Here is a 17,440-nt window from a genome sequence, read left to right on the forward strand (position 1 = left end):
AAAGAAAGGAAATGCAGCTTTGGAAAAAATACTCTTAGCACAATGAAAGAAAGACAGAAACACCTGAAGATAGACCAATCAGTTACAGCCAACATGTTCATGTATGTCCATACTGCATCCACATCCAGCTAAATGACCTTTCTCACAACTTTTTCAAGATTTGTGTGTCTTTGACAACAGCTGTTTACAACAGTATGTGTGTGTATATTAATTTGCAAGTACCTAACTTTCTCAATTTTTTAATGTCTACGTTGTGATTTAGGTGTAAAAGTTATATATAAAAGCAAGACAAACAATGGCAGGTTCTACATTATTTTTAAATTTAGGTTAGAGTTAACATGTTTTACACAAGACTTTCGTTGTGAAGCTATCAAAGACCAATTGCTGTTAAGACCTGCATCCTCCACTGCACACTCTCTTTTCTACCTCAAAATAATGCACAGTGCAAAAACACAATTGTCGTTGGGCTGTTTAAAAGCCTGCATTTAATGGGGGGACGGGGCGTGGAGGGTTAGGGGGGAGATAACTCATTCACTAAAGCTTTATTACTGCCAAATATCAAGAAATTAAAAATGAATGAAATGAAAATAACAATCTCTTAGTGTGCGTTCAGCCCCCACCCCTTCACAATGCGAGCAGCGTTATACATCCTGCAAAAATGACATTTAACCATGTCCGTGGCCGGAAATAAAGGACAAAGAGTAGATGACAAAGTAGAATGTAGTAAAAAATTCAAAAATGTTGGTGTGGTACACATGCACAGCAGGTCTTCTCTGATCTTCTCGGAAGACACTTTGAAGTCCCGGGAGACTACTTGCACATCACTCTCTACTTACAAACAAATTCTCAGAGACACTATTGTCCCGCGAGACAAAGAAGTGAGATAAAAGGACAGCTGCTATACAGGCTTTTAAATGATCGTCGCGCAGAGCAACATGCAGATCACGCAGCATGTCACAAGCAGCAGCAGCTACTGTACAGGCTTTTAACTGATCGACGCACAACACGACGTGCAGAACGGCACTAGAAGCCCTGCTTGGGGGGGAGGGGGGGGTTGGTGGGGGAGGGAATAACTCATTCACTACAGCTTTATTGCTGGCAAATATCAAGAAATAAAAATTGAATGAAATGAAAATAACAATCTCTTTAAATTGTATATACAGTTAACCAAACCCGGGGGTTGGCGAGTAAGAAAAATGTGCAAAGAAACATGCTTTGACTGTTCCGACTGCAAAACTGGGCTGTGCACTGGTGACAGTTTCAACTCTTTCTAGAAGAATAATAAAAATAAAAAATCTCTTATACAGTGGAACCTCTAGATACGAGTTTAATTCGTTCCAGCACTGAGCTTGTATAGCGAATTTCTCGTATCTAGAACAAACTTCCCCATTGAAAATAATGGAATCCAGTTAATCCGTTCCACACCCCAAATATATTAACATAAAAATCAATTTTCCTAACAAATAACACTGATAAATTATATATACTGTAGTCTACCTTTAATAAATAACACTGGTAAATAATATAACTGATTATTAAAAGAATCAAAACAGGTGTCCAAAGTGCAGTAGAGCATTCAATAAATCTTTAAATAAATAATCCTTAAAACAGTTGTGAAGTGGAGGTTTAAAATACACAAGAATAACAATCCTTTAACACGAGGTTAAAACGTCAAAAGGATGCAGTCTTTAAAAAACAGATGACAATCCCCGGTGCTTCTTCTCTGTTAGCGTCTCACCTGCGGGCTCTGCAACAGGCGAGACACTCTTAATGCAGCTGACCTTCTCTACACTGTCCTGCTTCAGCTGTTTGGCTCGCCTGTTCAGCTACACGCGAGCCTGCACTCGCCTGCCTGCCTGCCGCAACCTCCGTTCTCTCTCCTCTCTTTTCTTTTACTTCTTCTCCCCCTTAACCGGCTCACGCTTCTCTATATATGCGGGGAGGACATGGCAGCTGCAGCCCATCAGCCACAGGAACAATCATGGATGTGGGCAGTTTCCCACCTGTGCACTTAAGTGAGAAACGCAGACACCGCAGATCGCGGCTCGCAACTGCTACCACGCCCCCTCGCTAAGCCGCGAGCTATACCCACAGCCTGGCTCGTGGCTCGTTACGCGAGCCAATGCTCGCATTTAGATCTGAATTTTTCGCTCATACTTTCCTCGTATTTTGAATTTCTCGTATACAGAGGTAATCGTATCTCGAGGTTCCACTGTATATATTTCTCTTCTGGTTCGTCCTGCTTCCACTTCAAAACCAGTCCCGCCCACATGCAGCCGACACGGCATTTCTCGATTTCTATTCATCGTCTTCCATATCATGCACTATACTGGCCTGCTGAATGTAATACATCAAACAAGTACTCGAGGTGCTGCCACAACGGTAAAGTAGCTTTACCACCCTTGCGGGAGCCACCTGTATCTTTACAACAGCTTCTTACATAGCAAACATCAGAAGCTAAAAATTATTGTGAACACACTCAAGAATACAACCCTTATCTAGCGTTTGCTTCCATGGGTGCACAGATAACTCAACCTCCTGGCCACGGACCATACTGTTTTAAAATACACGGGCAAATTTATCACCAAATCTCTCCACTATACGCTAACACTTCTACCTCTCCAGGATATGGACAGTTGCATGTTTTTTACACAGCGCAAGCTACTAAAGTATGCTTACAAAACAAGGCAAATTCTGCATTCAGCGAAAATGTACTTCTCCAGCTAGATTCCATGCTCAGAACCATCAACCCCTTCGCTAAATCATACAAACACATGCATGAAATCACTCAGTCCAATCCAACAGCATCTGTACGAATGGTTTTCAAGGAAACCCCTAGGCAGGATTTACGACGATACAATGCCCTGACATGTCACACCGATGTTGCAGCGATTTTCGTCGGAGAAGATGGTGAAATGCCTGCCAAAAGGGACATTTGCATTTATCCCATTGGCAACTCCTGTAAACAGATTTCCACGCTCAATATGAATTGCGATCCTATGGTTTATCCACTTTTATTCCCTTACGGAGACATTGGCTGGCACAAAGATTTACAACATGTTCCCGATAAAAGAACCACCAAGCGAATAAGGCTTAATCAATGCCAATTTTACGCATACAGATTAGCAATGAGGAATACATTTAGTATTTTGCACTCCAGCGGCAAACTATTCCACCAGTGCATTGTAGATGCGTATGTTAAAACAAAGGGCGCGCGTCTCAACTATCTCAGATTACATCAACAAGATCTGCGCGTCAAACTATCCGACACACTGCAAGCAAACGCTGAAAATAACAACATTCGTGTAGGCAAAATGATCATATTACCGTCCACATTTCCAGGAAGTCCGAGATACATGCAACAAAACTATCAGGATGCCATGGTCATAGTACATAAATTCGGAAAGCCTGATTTATTTATCACTTTCACATGTAATCCTGCTTGGCCGGAAACTCTATATGCACACAGCGTCTTTCAAGAAGTATTTATTTCTTCTTGATTTCTGAATTCCTTTCTCACCGTTTTCCGTTCCTATTCTTACACCGCCGTATGCTACGGTGGGCGTCGGCTAGTGTTATTTATATAGTGCCTTTACCATGCTCAAGGCATTTCTTCTGTATTTATGTTGATGTTTTGGTACTTACATGTTTCTGTCACACTAGATAACATTTTCTTTTTTGAAAATAAAAAAAAAATCCAATGTTTTTGGCTCATTTTTTTCTGAGAATTGAGATTATCAGCCAGCCTCCACTCTTTAGTCTAATGTCTCTCTGCTCCCCATTCTTTCTTTAATATTTCTTTATGTCTCACACATTTCTTCTCCAAGACCTACGTATATATTTACCCTTGCTTGTATTAAGCAGAGTTTACTTGTCTGGGTACAATTGCTGCAAAAACAAAACCATATTTTAAAAGGATATTGTTAAAACAGCTTTAAAGAGTTTGTTTAAATGAAAATATCCAGAAATTATTTTGGATTACACTAATTCAACAGTACTGAATAATAGTCATTGAATTTTTATTTTAGTACTGATTTTATTCAATACATTTTGGTTACTGAAGAGAAATTACAGAATAAAATTTACAATGTGCACTTGGTAGTCCATGATCATACCTTTTTTTATAAAACCTATGCTGAAATCCCTGTAAGACTCTAAGATTCCTTGCACTTGTTGTTGGACTGGGTAAACCTCTATGTCTATAATACATTAAAATTTAAACCCTGCATTACATGTTGATATTTATAAATGTCTATCAGCTTACTCAAATGACAGCTGGATAACTACTTGATGTACTTGTTACAGTTAGTATTCATATATTTTAGATTCTATTACAGAAAAAGGCGCAACATTGTTCACTTGAATAACGCAGGTACTTTTAATAAAAAGCTGTTTAATGGAGATTTCTGTTTTGCCAAGTACTGTAAAATTTCCCAGGAACTGGTATTGGATAGAAAAAAATTAAAATGCTGACATCTCTATGTTACACTAGAAACAACAATGTGGCTGGATTAATTGCACACTATAATGATTCAGCATTTCTCTGCCAATGTAATTTATCTGCAAAGCACCAAATCTACTTTCCATCATGGATGCAGCCAACAATTTTAGCTTGAGACTTCAACAGAAATTTTAGCTCTCCATTGGGAACTTCTTTCAAAAACATTATTTTAAAAAATCTGATATACAATTAGTCATTGATCCTCCACAACAAACAACAAGCAATAGGACATCAATCAATGCTATTTTTATATCACTTGAATTGGAAGCTGCTGTCTATAAAAGCTACGGCACTACCACAAGCCAACAGAACTCCACTATCACTGCTATTTTTGATTATGATTGTTACATAAATATTTAATAAACAAAAATTTGATAACCGACTCTTAGATAAAGTAACTTAAACATTTTTAAATGCTCTAACTTTCAAATCAATTAAGTCTCCAAATGTACCTGAATGTTACAGCCTGCATAGACTTTCTAAGTCATTCTCTACTGAGAAATAGCCGAATGTTTTGTGGCTTAAAATGAGCACATAAACACATACTAACTGGTAGAAAGACAAGTAATTTTTTACTAGTGTGACATGCATGATACAGTATGTTTGAGTTGAGAAAAATATTACTTTTTCGTTAATATGTTCTTATTTTAAAATTATATGTATACTATTTAAAAATATTTTTTATAATGCAGGGCTAAATCCAAACCTTATCTGCAGGGATTCCAGATATAGATGAAAGAGCCATACAGAGGTCTGAGATGTATCCAACCTTTGGGACAACTAATTTGTACTGTAAAAAAGATAAAACGAGAAAAGACATTTTAAATGTTTGAGTTTTACAATAATATTTTCTAAGCACATTGAAAATAAGGTTCCAGTACTTGAGGTTTACAAGAAGCCATAAATAGAAATAAATGGATTACATATTTGTAACAAGACACTGTGCAAAAAGTGAAAATTGTAAAGAAACAACACAACCATAACATTTTTATTTATTTATTTAATTTACCTGCATTGGCTTTAAAAGAGGATCTAAGTGTACAAGGAAAACTTCTAAAGTACGCTCCTTCTTCATAGGCAGTGGCAGAGTAAGGTAACAGAATGGGTCAAAAGTAACAGACACTTTAGAGCATATAGGACAAACTAATGTTGATTTGAAAAGGCCATGAAAGATATCTACAATTATGGAGTCATTACGCTTTATATGGTTTACCCATGCTTCTTCAGCAACAACCTACAAAAAGAACATAAAATATATTAATTTTATATTTTAATATTTAAAATCAGTTTTTAAAAAATTAATAATAAAACCTTGTCTGGTCTGCCCTCTGCATCCCTGAGTTGAATGTATGGCTTTTTCCTTATTCTATTCAAATCTTCATGTAGTCCATCAAGAAGAAAAGCAAGAAGCTCTTGAGAGTCCTGTTGCTGGTATCCAGAAAATTGAGGTGCAAATCGACCAACTTGCATCTAGATAGCACAAATAATACCACTGTAATTTCTAAAATTATACTTTCAAGTCCAAGATCTCTTTTAATTTTTATTTTACTTATAATAAAGGAAAAAAAAAGTGTATATATATATATATATATATATATATATATATATATATATATATATATACACACACACATATACAGGTAAAATTCCATTACAACAAACTCCCAGGGACCTAAAAAATATTTCATTGTAATGAAAATTTTGTTGTAATGAGATTCTGTATTTGTTGCTATAGTGCTTTCTTTAACTTGCGCCCAGGCGTTTGCAATCGTTTCAATAGCTTCTTTCGCGTTAATTTTAATCTCCTCCTGCCTACAAGTTATGCTGATGAGAATTTTTCTCAGCAATTCCTCGCGATAACACTGAAGCACTGCCATGCAATTGGGTGGGAGGAATTCAACTCGAACATTATCTAAATGTGGAAGTATGTTGTGGGAAACACAGTTATCAATCAGAAGCTGAATCATCCTTTTTTTATTCATATTGTGAGGTTTCTGAACTTTTTTGAGACCCACTCCCCACCCAATGGGAACGACACGCTGAAGTGCGTCCTGAAGCGCGATTGGCACGTCTGTGGAAGCTTGTTTGTCCGTTGCCGGTGCAGGGTAACAACAGGCTCATAGTGCTACAGTGAAGCAACACAGAAGCAAATCATAAAAGACTGGGGTTGTGCTATAAGTCCCTGTCTTGCACCCCAAAACACGAGGCTGAGTCTCAGTACTTTAGCAAAACCAGCTTTATTCAGCTTGAAACAGGAATGGCACTTATTTATTGTAGTGTGATCTGCCACTCTGCTAAACACAGACACAGCAGATCAGTAATCAAGTAATCCTGTTACATGCATTTGCAGTGCATCCGGAAAGTATTCACAGAGCATCACTTTTTCCACATTTTGTTATGTTACAGCCTTATTCCAAAATGGATTAAATTCATTTTTTTCCTCAGAATTCTACACACAACACCCCATAATGACAATGTGAAAAAAGTTTACTTGGGATTTTTGCAAATTTATTAAAAATAAAAAAAAAATTGAGAAAGTACATGTACATAAGTATTCACAGCCTTTGCCATGAAGCTCAAAATTGAGCTCAGGCGCATCCTGATCATCCTTGAGATGTTTCTGCAACTTAATTGGAGTCCACCTGTGGTAAATTCAGTTGATTGGACATGATTTGGAAAGGCACACACCTGCCTATATAAGGTCCCACAGTTGACAGTTAATGTCAGAGCACAAACCAAGCATGAAGTCAAAGGAATTGTCTGTAGACCTCCGAGACAGAATTGTCTCAAGGCACAAATCTGGGGAAGGTTACAGAAAAATTTCTGCTGCTTTGAAGGTCCCAATGAGCAAAGTGGCGTCCATCATCCTAAGTGGAAGAAGTTCGAAACCACCAGGACTCTTCCTAGAGCTGGCCGGCCATCTAAACTGAGTGATCTGGGGAGAAGGGCCTTAGTCAGGGAGGTGACCAAGAACCCGATGGTCACTCTGTCAGCGCTCCAGAGGTCCTCTGTGGAGAGAGGAGAACCTTTCAGAAGGACAACCATCTCTGCAACAATCCACCAATCAGGCCTGTATGGTAGAGTGGCCAGACGGAAGCCACTCCTTAGTAAAAGGCACATGGCAGCCCACCTGGAGTTTACCAAAAGGCACCTGAAGGACTCTCAAACCATGAGAAAGAAAATTCTCTGGTCTGATGAGACAAAGATTGAATTCTTTGGTGTGAATGCCAGGCGTCACGTTTGGAGGAAACCAGGCACCGCTCATCACCAGGCCAATACCATCCCTACAGTGAAGCATGGTGGTGGCAGCATCATGCTGTGGGGATGTTATTCAGCGGCAGGAACTGGGAGACTAGTCAGGATAAAGGGAAAGATGACTGCAGCAATGTACAGAGACATCCTGGATGAAAACCTGCTCCAGAGCGCTCTTGACCTGAGACTGGGGTGACGGTTCATCTTTCAGCAGGACAATGACCCTAAGCATACAGAAAAGATATCAAAGGAGTGGCTTCAGGACAACTCTGTGAATGTCCTTGAGTGGCCCAGACAGAGCCCAAACTTGAATCCGATTGAACATCTCTGGAGAGATCTTAAAATGGCTGTGCACCGACGCTTCCCATCCAAACTGATGGAGCTTGAGAGGTGCTGCAAAGAGGAATGGGCGAAACTGGCCAAGGATAGGTGTGCCAAGCTTGTGGGATCATATTCAAAAAGACTTGAGGCTGTAATTGCTGCCAAAGGTGCATCGACAAAGTATTGAGCAAAGGCTGTGAATACTTATTCACATGTGATTTCTCAGTTTTTTTATTTTTAATAAATTTGCAAAAACCTCAAGTAAACTTTTTTCATGTTGTCATTATGGGGTGTTGTGTGTAGAATTCTGATGAAAAAAATGAATTTAATCCAATTTGGAATAAGGCTGTAACATAACAAAATGTGGAAAAAATGATGCGCTGTGAATACTTTCCGGATGCACGGTACAATGTTCCTTGCATATCACCCATTCATATCTTTTCTGTTTGCTTTGGCGGAGAGACGCAGCATAGCTGAGAGACACAGCACAGCTTTGAGCTGGATGTTGCCCCAGCAACAGATAAACAGTCTTACATAGACGCAAAGTTTGGACTTCGGGACGCGCTTCGGCATGCTGTTTAGTTGGGGGAGGTCCCAAGAGAGTTTACAAACCTGACATTTTCTTGAATGAGTGCCGTATTAATATGAATGTTTCTTGAATGCGCATCACTGAACCACATAAAAACTGCTTTTTCGACGTCCGCAGGAAATAAAAGAGGCATAAAAAAAACAAAACAAAACAGTACGAGGAAAGTTTGAAGAAAGAAAAAAAAATGACAGTGTTTCTGTTTGGGGGATTGTTGTGCACAACTGAGCTGCGGCCACAGAACTAACTGCTCTGTGGATGATTCATTCAGGCATTTCAATGTCTTTTGTGCACTTTGTTGTAATGAAAGTATCTGCTGAATGTACTTTGTAGTAAGGAGATTTCTATAGACTCGCGTCATATGGGGAAGCTGTCGGGACCATAACAACACTTCGTTGTAATGAAAATTTAGTTGTAAAGATATTCATTGTAACAGAATTTTACCTGTATACAGTGTGTGTGTATATATATATATATATATATATATATATATATATATATATATATATATATATATATATATATGGAAGAGAAGGTCTGTGATATGGTTTGCATATTTGCAGCTGGAGATCCACAAAGGGAGAAAAAATGAATCACGTATTATAAAGTAGTTTTTATTCCTGACCTTTCAACCCCTGCCAGGGGTCTTCAACAGAGGATAATGTTTAGACCTACAAGAATCAAAGGCAATATATAGCAAAAAATTACGTGGGTTGGCTAAGTCAGTGTGATCCGGGGGGTATTGGTTGTAAAGTCTTGTTTATTATGAATATGTTCTTCTTAAGTTTGCATATGCCGGATTTATGCCCAAGTGTCTGTTGATGGCGCCATCAAAAAAACAAGTAATTGCCTTTGATTCTTGCAAGTCGAAACATTATCCTCTGATGAAGACCCCTGGCAGGGGTTGAAAGCTCAGGAATAAAAACTACTTTATGATACGTGACTCATTTTTTCTCCCTTTGTGGATCTCCAGCTGCATAATATATATATATATATATATATATATATATATATATATATATATATATATATATATGAATGAAGATGTGAGTTCCAAAATCTGCTAATTACACCTTTTGGTAAAATTTGGTGAACATGTGATAGTGAGTTTTCATGCAGTTGGTCATGTGCCGAAAATATGTTTGAGCTTCAAAACCTGCTAATTGCAACAGTGTAGCACTATAGTTGTAGGGATTTAGTTTCAAAATCCGCTTACGGACCCAGATTTTCCTATTTATCTCCAAAATTTACCTTTTGTACTTAGCTGATTTTGGAACTGAGCTCTTCATATATATATATATATATATATATATATATATATATATACATATATATATATATTTATATACATATATATATATATATATAAATGTGGAAGTATATCAATAACACTGGAAAGTAAGTTGAATACATTTTTGATTTTACATGTTGAATGATAGTTCCACCTGAAACAAATATTGAACACATTCTGAAATATTTATATTGCTGCAGAATACCTGGAAAACTGCAAACTGACATACTATACTTCCAATGCAAAGAGAAAATAAGAGTTTTACAAAACTGAAAGGATTTTTTAATGTCCCCATTTCAGTTTAGAACATAATCAAAGAAACACATTTTGCCTTACTAAATATAACTTAAACACCGCTAAGTAAGAAAGGACTGACAAATATGGCAGTTGTGAAAATTTGTACATTGTTTTTGTTAAAAAGAAATGCATTTGTCTCAGAGAGAAGTGTATGAAAAAAAGCTTTGGATGCAACAGCTCAGTTTTCTTACTGAGAAAGGTTATACTCTACAGTTAAGCTGACTAGAAATGTGTTTTTTTTTTAATAAGTTTTGGTAATAAATAATTTCACAGAAAACCCTACTGCATACTTGGTTTATACAAGAGATAAAATTAAGTGGCTGAAAGAAAAAGAAAAAAGAATTGAGCTATAAGCTTTGAAGTCCATCACAAATATTTGTTAATTTGGCTCTTTAAAATATACAACTTAATCAAAATCAATGGATTCTGTTTAATTCCTTGTGTTGAGAACTGGGATGCAGTATATGTTTTATTGGGAAATACAACTGTTTAACATTCCAAAGATAAGTTTACAAGCAAAATATCAGTTTAAATACTACACAAGTAAATGTATTGTGTTAAAACCATTTAGAAAGTATTATTTTTTCAGAATAATGAACAGTTTATATATGACTTTTCCTTAATTACAACACATCCAGTTTGAATTAGGTGCACAAAGGTTCGCAAAGTAAAGTATTTTGGTATATTGCACTGTTTTTATCTCAGTACTCAATGAGAAAAACATGAATAGTAATATGCCTCTAGTTTGGACAAAACAAAAGATTCACATCACGGTTTTGAACAGTAATGAGAGATCATTTTAAAATTTAGCCTAATAGGTTGCTTGCAATCTTACTGGTATTTAAAGTAAAATTCAATTGAGAACAGAATAATTAAGCAATGTTAGCAGCTTTTAGGCTTATAGCATGTAGTAGCGCTGCGCCTCTAAAGACACAAATCACACGCACTGCAGTGTGAGAAGAGGCGGGGTGATGAGGGAATAGGCAACAGTTGTATATAGTTTAAGCACGTTCAATAAACAGTCAGTAGTTTTTGCCTGCATTAAGAAAATGTTGTCTGGCGTGTTTTCTTTCCTTGCAGGGCAATACACAGTCATGTTTATTTGTGATGTGTGCTACACAAATCCAGACAGCTAAAAGCAAATACTGTAGTGGAAATATCCTTTTTTGGAAGTTTGACCTCAATGGTTGCTGTGTTAACATTAAAAAATACTTCTACTACTGCTACTATATTGATCTCGTTTTGCCCATCTCTCACCAAGAGACTCAGTTTTCCCCTAAAGCACATGTCTTGATATAATAATGGTAATCTGTGCCTATCACAATCATGCAAAATCTTCTCCTCACCAAACAAAAATCATTTATTTTACATACATTATCCATCAATCCACTTTCTTAACCTGCTCATGTAAGGCATGGTTGACTTGCGCACCAAGTGTTTTTCAAGGCTAAGAAGTGAATTATTCTTCAATGGCCAAGTCAATCAACTGACTTCAACCTAACTGAGCATGCATTTCACTTGCTTAAGATAACACTAAAAGCAGGAAGTCCAGCGAATAAGCAGCACATGAAGACAGTTGCAGTAAACTCCCAGCAAAGCAACAGTAGGGAAGAACCCCAGCCCTTGGAGATGGCCATGGATTCCAGATTTCAGGCAGTCATTGACAGAAAAGGACTTTCAACTAAGTATTGAAAATACTCATTATATTCACGACTATGTTAGTTTGTCCAAATACCTTTGAGCCCCTGAAAATTATGGGACCATGTATAAAAATGGGTATCTTTTCTAAATGGCTCATACAATGTTTTTGTTAAAATTCTTGAATAAAAATTATAAGTCTAAACTTTAATCATATCATGATTGCTTCATTTAAAATCCATTGTCATATTATGTAATATCTAATGTTGAATTCTGCACTGTACTTATATTTCTATCCATCCATCCATTTTCTAACCTGCTGAACCCGAACACAGGGTCACGGGGGTCCGCTGGAGCCAATCCCAGCCAACACAGGGCACAAGGCAGGAACCAATCCCAGGCAGGGTGCCAACCCACCGCAGGACACACACAAACACACCCACACACCAAGCACACACTAAGGCCAATTTAGAATCGCCAATCCACCTAACCTGCATGTCTTTGGACTATGGGAGGAAACTGGAGCGCCCGGAGGAAACCCATGCAGACACGGGGAGAACATGCAAACTCCACGCACGGAGGACCCGGGAAGTGTACCCAGGTCTCCTAACTGCGAGGCAGCAGCACTACCCACTGCGCCACCGTGCTGCCCTATAATATTTCTATTGCACTATTATTTTGTAATGATGACTACTTGTGTTCTGTGTATTGTATTGACCCCCTTTTTTTTGACACCCACTACACGCCAAACCTACCTGGAAAGGGGTCTCTCTTTGAACTGTCTTTTCCAAGGTTTCTTCTATTTTTTCCCCTGCAAAGGTTTTTTTTGGGAGTTTTTTCCTTGTCTTTTTAGAGAGTCAAGGCTGGGGGGCTGTTGAAGCCCATTATGGCACACCTTATGTGATTTTGGGCTATACAAAATAAATTGTATTGTACTGTACTGTATTGTGGTGGCACAAAGAGGAAAAATTATGAAAATTGTATCACTGTCCAAATACTTATGGGCCTAACTATAATTCTTCATAAAGATCAGATTTATATCCAAATGCTGTTAAGCATTATAAATTCAATTCAATTTATGGGAAAAAAAAAAATCAGTCAGATGTGGAAAAAAATGTTTACAACAGTAATCAGTTTGGCTTCCACAAAAAAGAAAAAGTTGGAACTTATTTTATAAATTATATTTCAATGTTATCTGATGAAGGAAATTGCACAATTTTAGAGAGCTGTTGACAATAATAAAAATTGCACTCAAGTCTAAACTGAATTAAAAATTAGTTTGACTGTCAGACATTGTTATTACTTGGTTTATTTCCAAATTTTCACATTGCTGTCAACAAGGACATATGTTCCATAAAAACAGTCCTTCTTTCATATCTGTAGTTGAAAGATGCATCTCTCAGGGCATAATACTAGGATTTTTTTTTCTTTTTGTTCGCGAGTAGGAGGTATCATATAGAAATGTTACATTTTCATTCATATGCTTATGATGCTCAATTGAATTAAGAATGTCCAAATAACTGTTTTGGTGAATTGAGGCAAGTGGTGAAATGCATATGCTTTAATTGAGAAAGAAGACATTTTTCCTTAGTGGGTGGAGATCTTACAAAACTCAATGACAATTTCTTACTCAAATTTTATTTGAAGGGCTTTAGGCTTTATATGGCTGAACTGACAGGGAATTGGGCTATTACCTTTATGTCTGATTGTTGCATTTTCTTCTCTATTGCCCTACTGAAATCTATGTAGACTGAAACTAAAGTTTTAAATACTAGTTACTCTTAGCATAAGACTTTTACACTTTACAATTTAATTTATAAGAAAAGAGACATGATGGTGAAGTAGTTAGTTATATGGTCTCATTTCTCCAGGAATCAAGTCTTGGCTCGCAGCTTGGCCACTGTCTAAATTGTTTTTTGTGCTTCTATAGATTTTCCTAAATTAGTCTTAATTGCTATCTTATCCCTACCATGATTTATGGTTGCATTTTTAAATAAACCCTGCAATATACTGGCATCTCATATTTATTTGGTTTCTGCAATTGGCGAAATGCATCCACGATAAGGTTTCCTTCTCAGCAAGTCTGTATTAGATCAAGTGCCTCAAGAAAATGAATTAGGGCCTATAAGAACCTAATATATAATGTTTATAAATATAAAGTATGTATATGTGCACTGGCAGGTATAATTCCTATGTTCAAACTGCAAGGAATTATGTTATATAAAATAGAGAGAGTTAAATGCATGAACACCTAAAGTTTGAAAGTACTGCAGTATTACTAATTTTAAAAAGCAAAATAAAAGGCTAATATATTTATAAAAGAAAAGGTGATATAGATAGCTAGATGACACGTTTAAAGAACATGTGTGAAGATTATCTACTTTAAATCAAAAAAGAATGTTATAGCAAATATTAATTTCTACTTAAAACACTAACCTTAAAAGCTTTTGGAGTAACATAGGTATATTTACCAGACCATATCTGTTTGATAAGATCTGCATAAGCTTTTGCTATTTCTCCTCGCATTCCTAAAGGATTGTCAAGGTTCAGTTCATCTTGATATTTGTCATTTAAGAAATATTCTGTAAGTGGAGGCGTATTACTTAAACACTGAAAAAAAAAATGAAAAAGGTTTAAGTTAATAAAAGTCAAATCAAATAAGCATACTTTCAAGTGCATCTGTAACAGTGACTTTTGTTCGCCTATTTAATAACTAATGGAAATGCTCAAAAATAAAACTCTTAAAAGGCTTGCTTGCTTTACCTACCTGGACAGCAGAATTCATAAAACAAGTGTTCCCTAAATTACATAAACCACAAAGGCCTGGTTGCTCACTATGTCGCTCTTGATAGTCATAGGTATTATAAGGAGAATATGAAGGGATGCAGTAGTTTGAATTTTTAACACTGTAAAAAGAAGAAAATTACTGAATATCAGTGTTATGTTTTATTTTTTTTCATCACTGTATGATATAAAGTGTTGGTATTGTAAACAACAAAATATAAACAGCAGTATTGAATCACAATATTGAGGACATTATTTTAAGCAGAAAACAGAAAACAAAAAATCTCATGTTAAACAATTATTTCCTCAGAACACCATCTAAATCTGGGTGAGCAAATTTTATACGCGGTGGGTTAAACTCCCTATAAACCCAGACAATCTAGCACATATTAATGACAAAACAATAACTAAAAACAGTAGCTCAAGAAATGGTTTCATTGTAAAACTTTTTATTAATTGCAATCCTCAAACAACAATAAGACAAGAGTTTTAAAGGAAAGTGATCTGAATGTGACACTGTTCTAGTCATAAACAGAAAACTGCTGGCTTTGGCCCAGACTATTAATATCAGTTTAAACTCTGAGCAGTATAGCAATTAATTCATTGCAAAGACTTACAGTATATCTGTATGGTTCTATGCTTGATTTTAACAGTTTTCATTGGTGAACCTGCTTGGAGCTGCAAGTGTTACCAAATTATGATAATGTGTACAGAACATGTTTGAAAAGACTTAGAAACAGTAATGTGCAGCTGGTTGCAATCAAGCAAACAAATGTTGATAACCTTATTTTTAAGTTCATTGTTGCAATGGAGTTCAGTTGCTTCCAGCTGTAAGATTTCTGGAACATTGCCCACATCAACAGTAAAAGGAGATGAAAATTTTGCAAAGACTTCTTTAAGCACCTAAAGTCCTGAAGGCAAAATCCATATTCAATATGAATGATATCAAAATGAGTTGCACATCTGACAAAATCCACACTTCTATCTGAACATCCTTCCTTAAAAATAGGAACAAAAAATACGAAAAATGGGCAAGCTTTGTCAGTTGCAACTCACTAAGATTAGTGTTGAGTTTGAAGAACGGAGAAAAGATACACCCAACGTACGTGCTCTGTAACTGAACAGCACATACTAAATTTACTGCATCTCTTAACCTCTAATTTAACATACTGTGTTGGGCATCAATAAATGTTATAGTGGAAACATTGAAAAATAAATTGTGTGTCTTTTATATTATTAAGATACTTGAGCCACTTGGTATTTGCTTTATTTCAGTATAATTTGGATTGATAATTTGCATACCAAGTACAGTTTTGTCAGCACAAATAATGAAAAAATATTAATGTGTCTTATAAAATCATTCATATTGAGCATCTGGTTTTGTTTTTGCTTGCTTTTAATGGAATTTACCTATAGGGATGTACTTACTTATGAATAAGGTAGGAAAAGTATTTTTACTACCAATTTAATAAGTTACTAAAGCATCCTTAACTTTGAAATCATTATTAGCTTAACACCAAACTTTAATCAGAGCTACATACATTTGAACATCACAAAAGTATTCAGAAGCAAAATTACTAGTAAGGGAAATGCCTATAATTTCAAAAATTGTGAACACCTGAAGCATAAACACCTTACTCCTTTCACATTCCTTCATCAGCCATTAACTGTCATTATTAACAGCAAAATTTAAATCTTGGTGTATCAGCAAGTGAGCTATGAAATGTAGATTATACAGTATATTGCATCTTTACTATTTAAATTTAGACACATCTTAGACACTTTACTGTCTACAACAAATGTCACAATAATATCTTTTTGGTTCTTCTGTATGAAATTCCCAATAATTTAACTTCTTAAAATTTAAAGCATACCATGACAAAAACAAAACAATTAAATGAAGAGTATGACAGTCAGGTAAATAATTTATTTGATCAAAAACACTTCTGCAAATTCATGGATAACTATAATATACAAACAGATGCTTACTTTCTGTTGTTGAAGCTGTTATAATTGTTCGGTAATGATGATGGAGATAATTTTGGTAAAGTTGAAAAAGATGAAGCACCAGGTGATCTACAAATAAAAAGTAGCCTTGTTAGCAATAAGTTAAAAAAAACACTTACTGTACATGTTTTCAAATATAGTTAATAAAAGTGAGTGATGTTGTACTTGATTTTTGTAAACCAAGGACTTTTTCATAGAAATTATAATGAAGTTCAACTTTTAAAATTACAGTTAAACAGTCTTTTCTTTGAATACCTGTAACAAAAAAATAATGTTAATATGTAAAAGACAATTCAACAAACTAAATAGGTAAATAAAACTAAATTGGTAATTTTATACAACAGACATGAACTTACGTATAAACAGTCACAAAAACAGCACAAATACTTAAATTATACTTAAAAATATAGACTAAAACCAGTGATGGGTGATTTAGCCCTTTTTACATTGCCAGTAAATTCAAACATTTTGAGACAAAAGTTTTATTCAATTACTTATGCTGATATACTTTCCTCTATCTATTTTCTAACCTACTTACCAAGTACAGATTTGTGGAGCATCGGTGCTAGTTCATTGTGATACTATCACACTTAAATGTATAATGTTTCAAATAGCTATTTAATATTGTTGCAGACTAATTCAGTGCATCATGATCCATACTTCTCAGCTCATAACTGAGAAAAATGTATATATAATGCAGAAAAAGACAAAAGAATACATTCTAGAAGCAAAAGAATCAGAATTGGAGGGCTAGAATATCACT

General features: G+C 35.8%; 1 protein-coding gene across 1 annotated transcript in view; it reads right to left on the reverse strand.

The window, feature by feature from the left end:
* LOC114658458 (ubiquitin carboxyl-terminal hydrolase 15-like) overlaps nt 1–17,440 on the reverse strand; it is a 190,725-nt gene that overhangs the window by 87,158 nt on the left and 86,127 nt on the right. The window contains 6 exon segments of the mRNA XM_028810532.2: nt 5,208–5,291; nt 5,511–5,735; nt 5,813–5,971; nt 14,323–14,496; nt 14,654–14,792; nt 16,660–16,746. Of these exon segments, the coding sequence (XP_028666365.1) occupies nt 5,208–5,291; nt 5,511–5,735; nt 5,813–5,971; nt 14,323–14,496; nt 14,654–14,792; nt 16,660–16,746 (868 nt within the window).

Source organism: Erpetoichthys calabaricus, chromosome 1 (genome assembly GCF_900747795.2).
Source record: "Erpetoichthys calabaricus chromosome 1, fErpCal1.3, whole genome shotgun sequence".
Classification (NCBI taxonomy): Eukaryota; Metazoa; Chordata; class Cladistia; order Polypteriformes; family Polypteridae; genus Erpetoichthys; species Erpetoichthys calabaricus.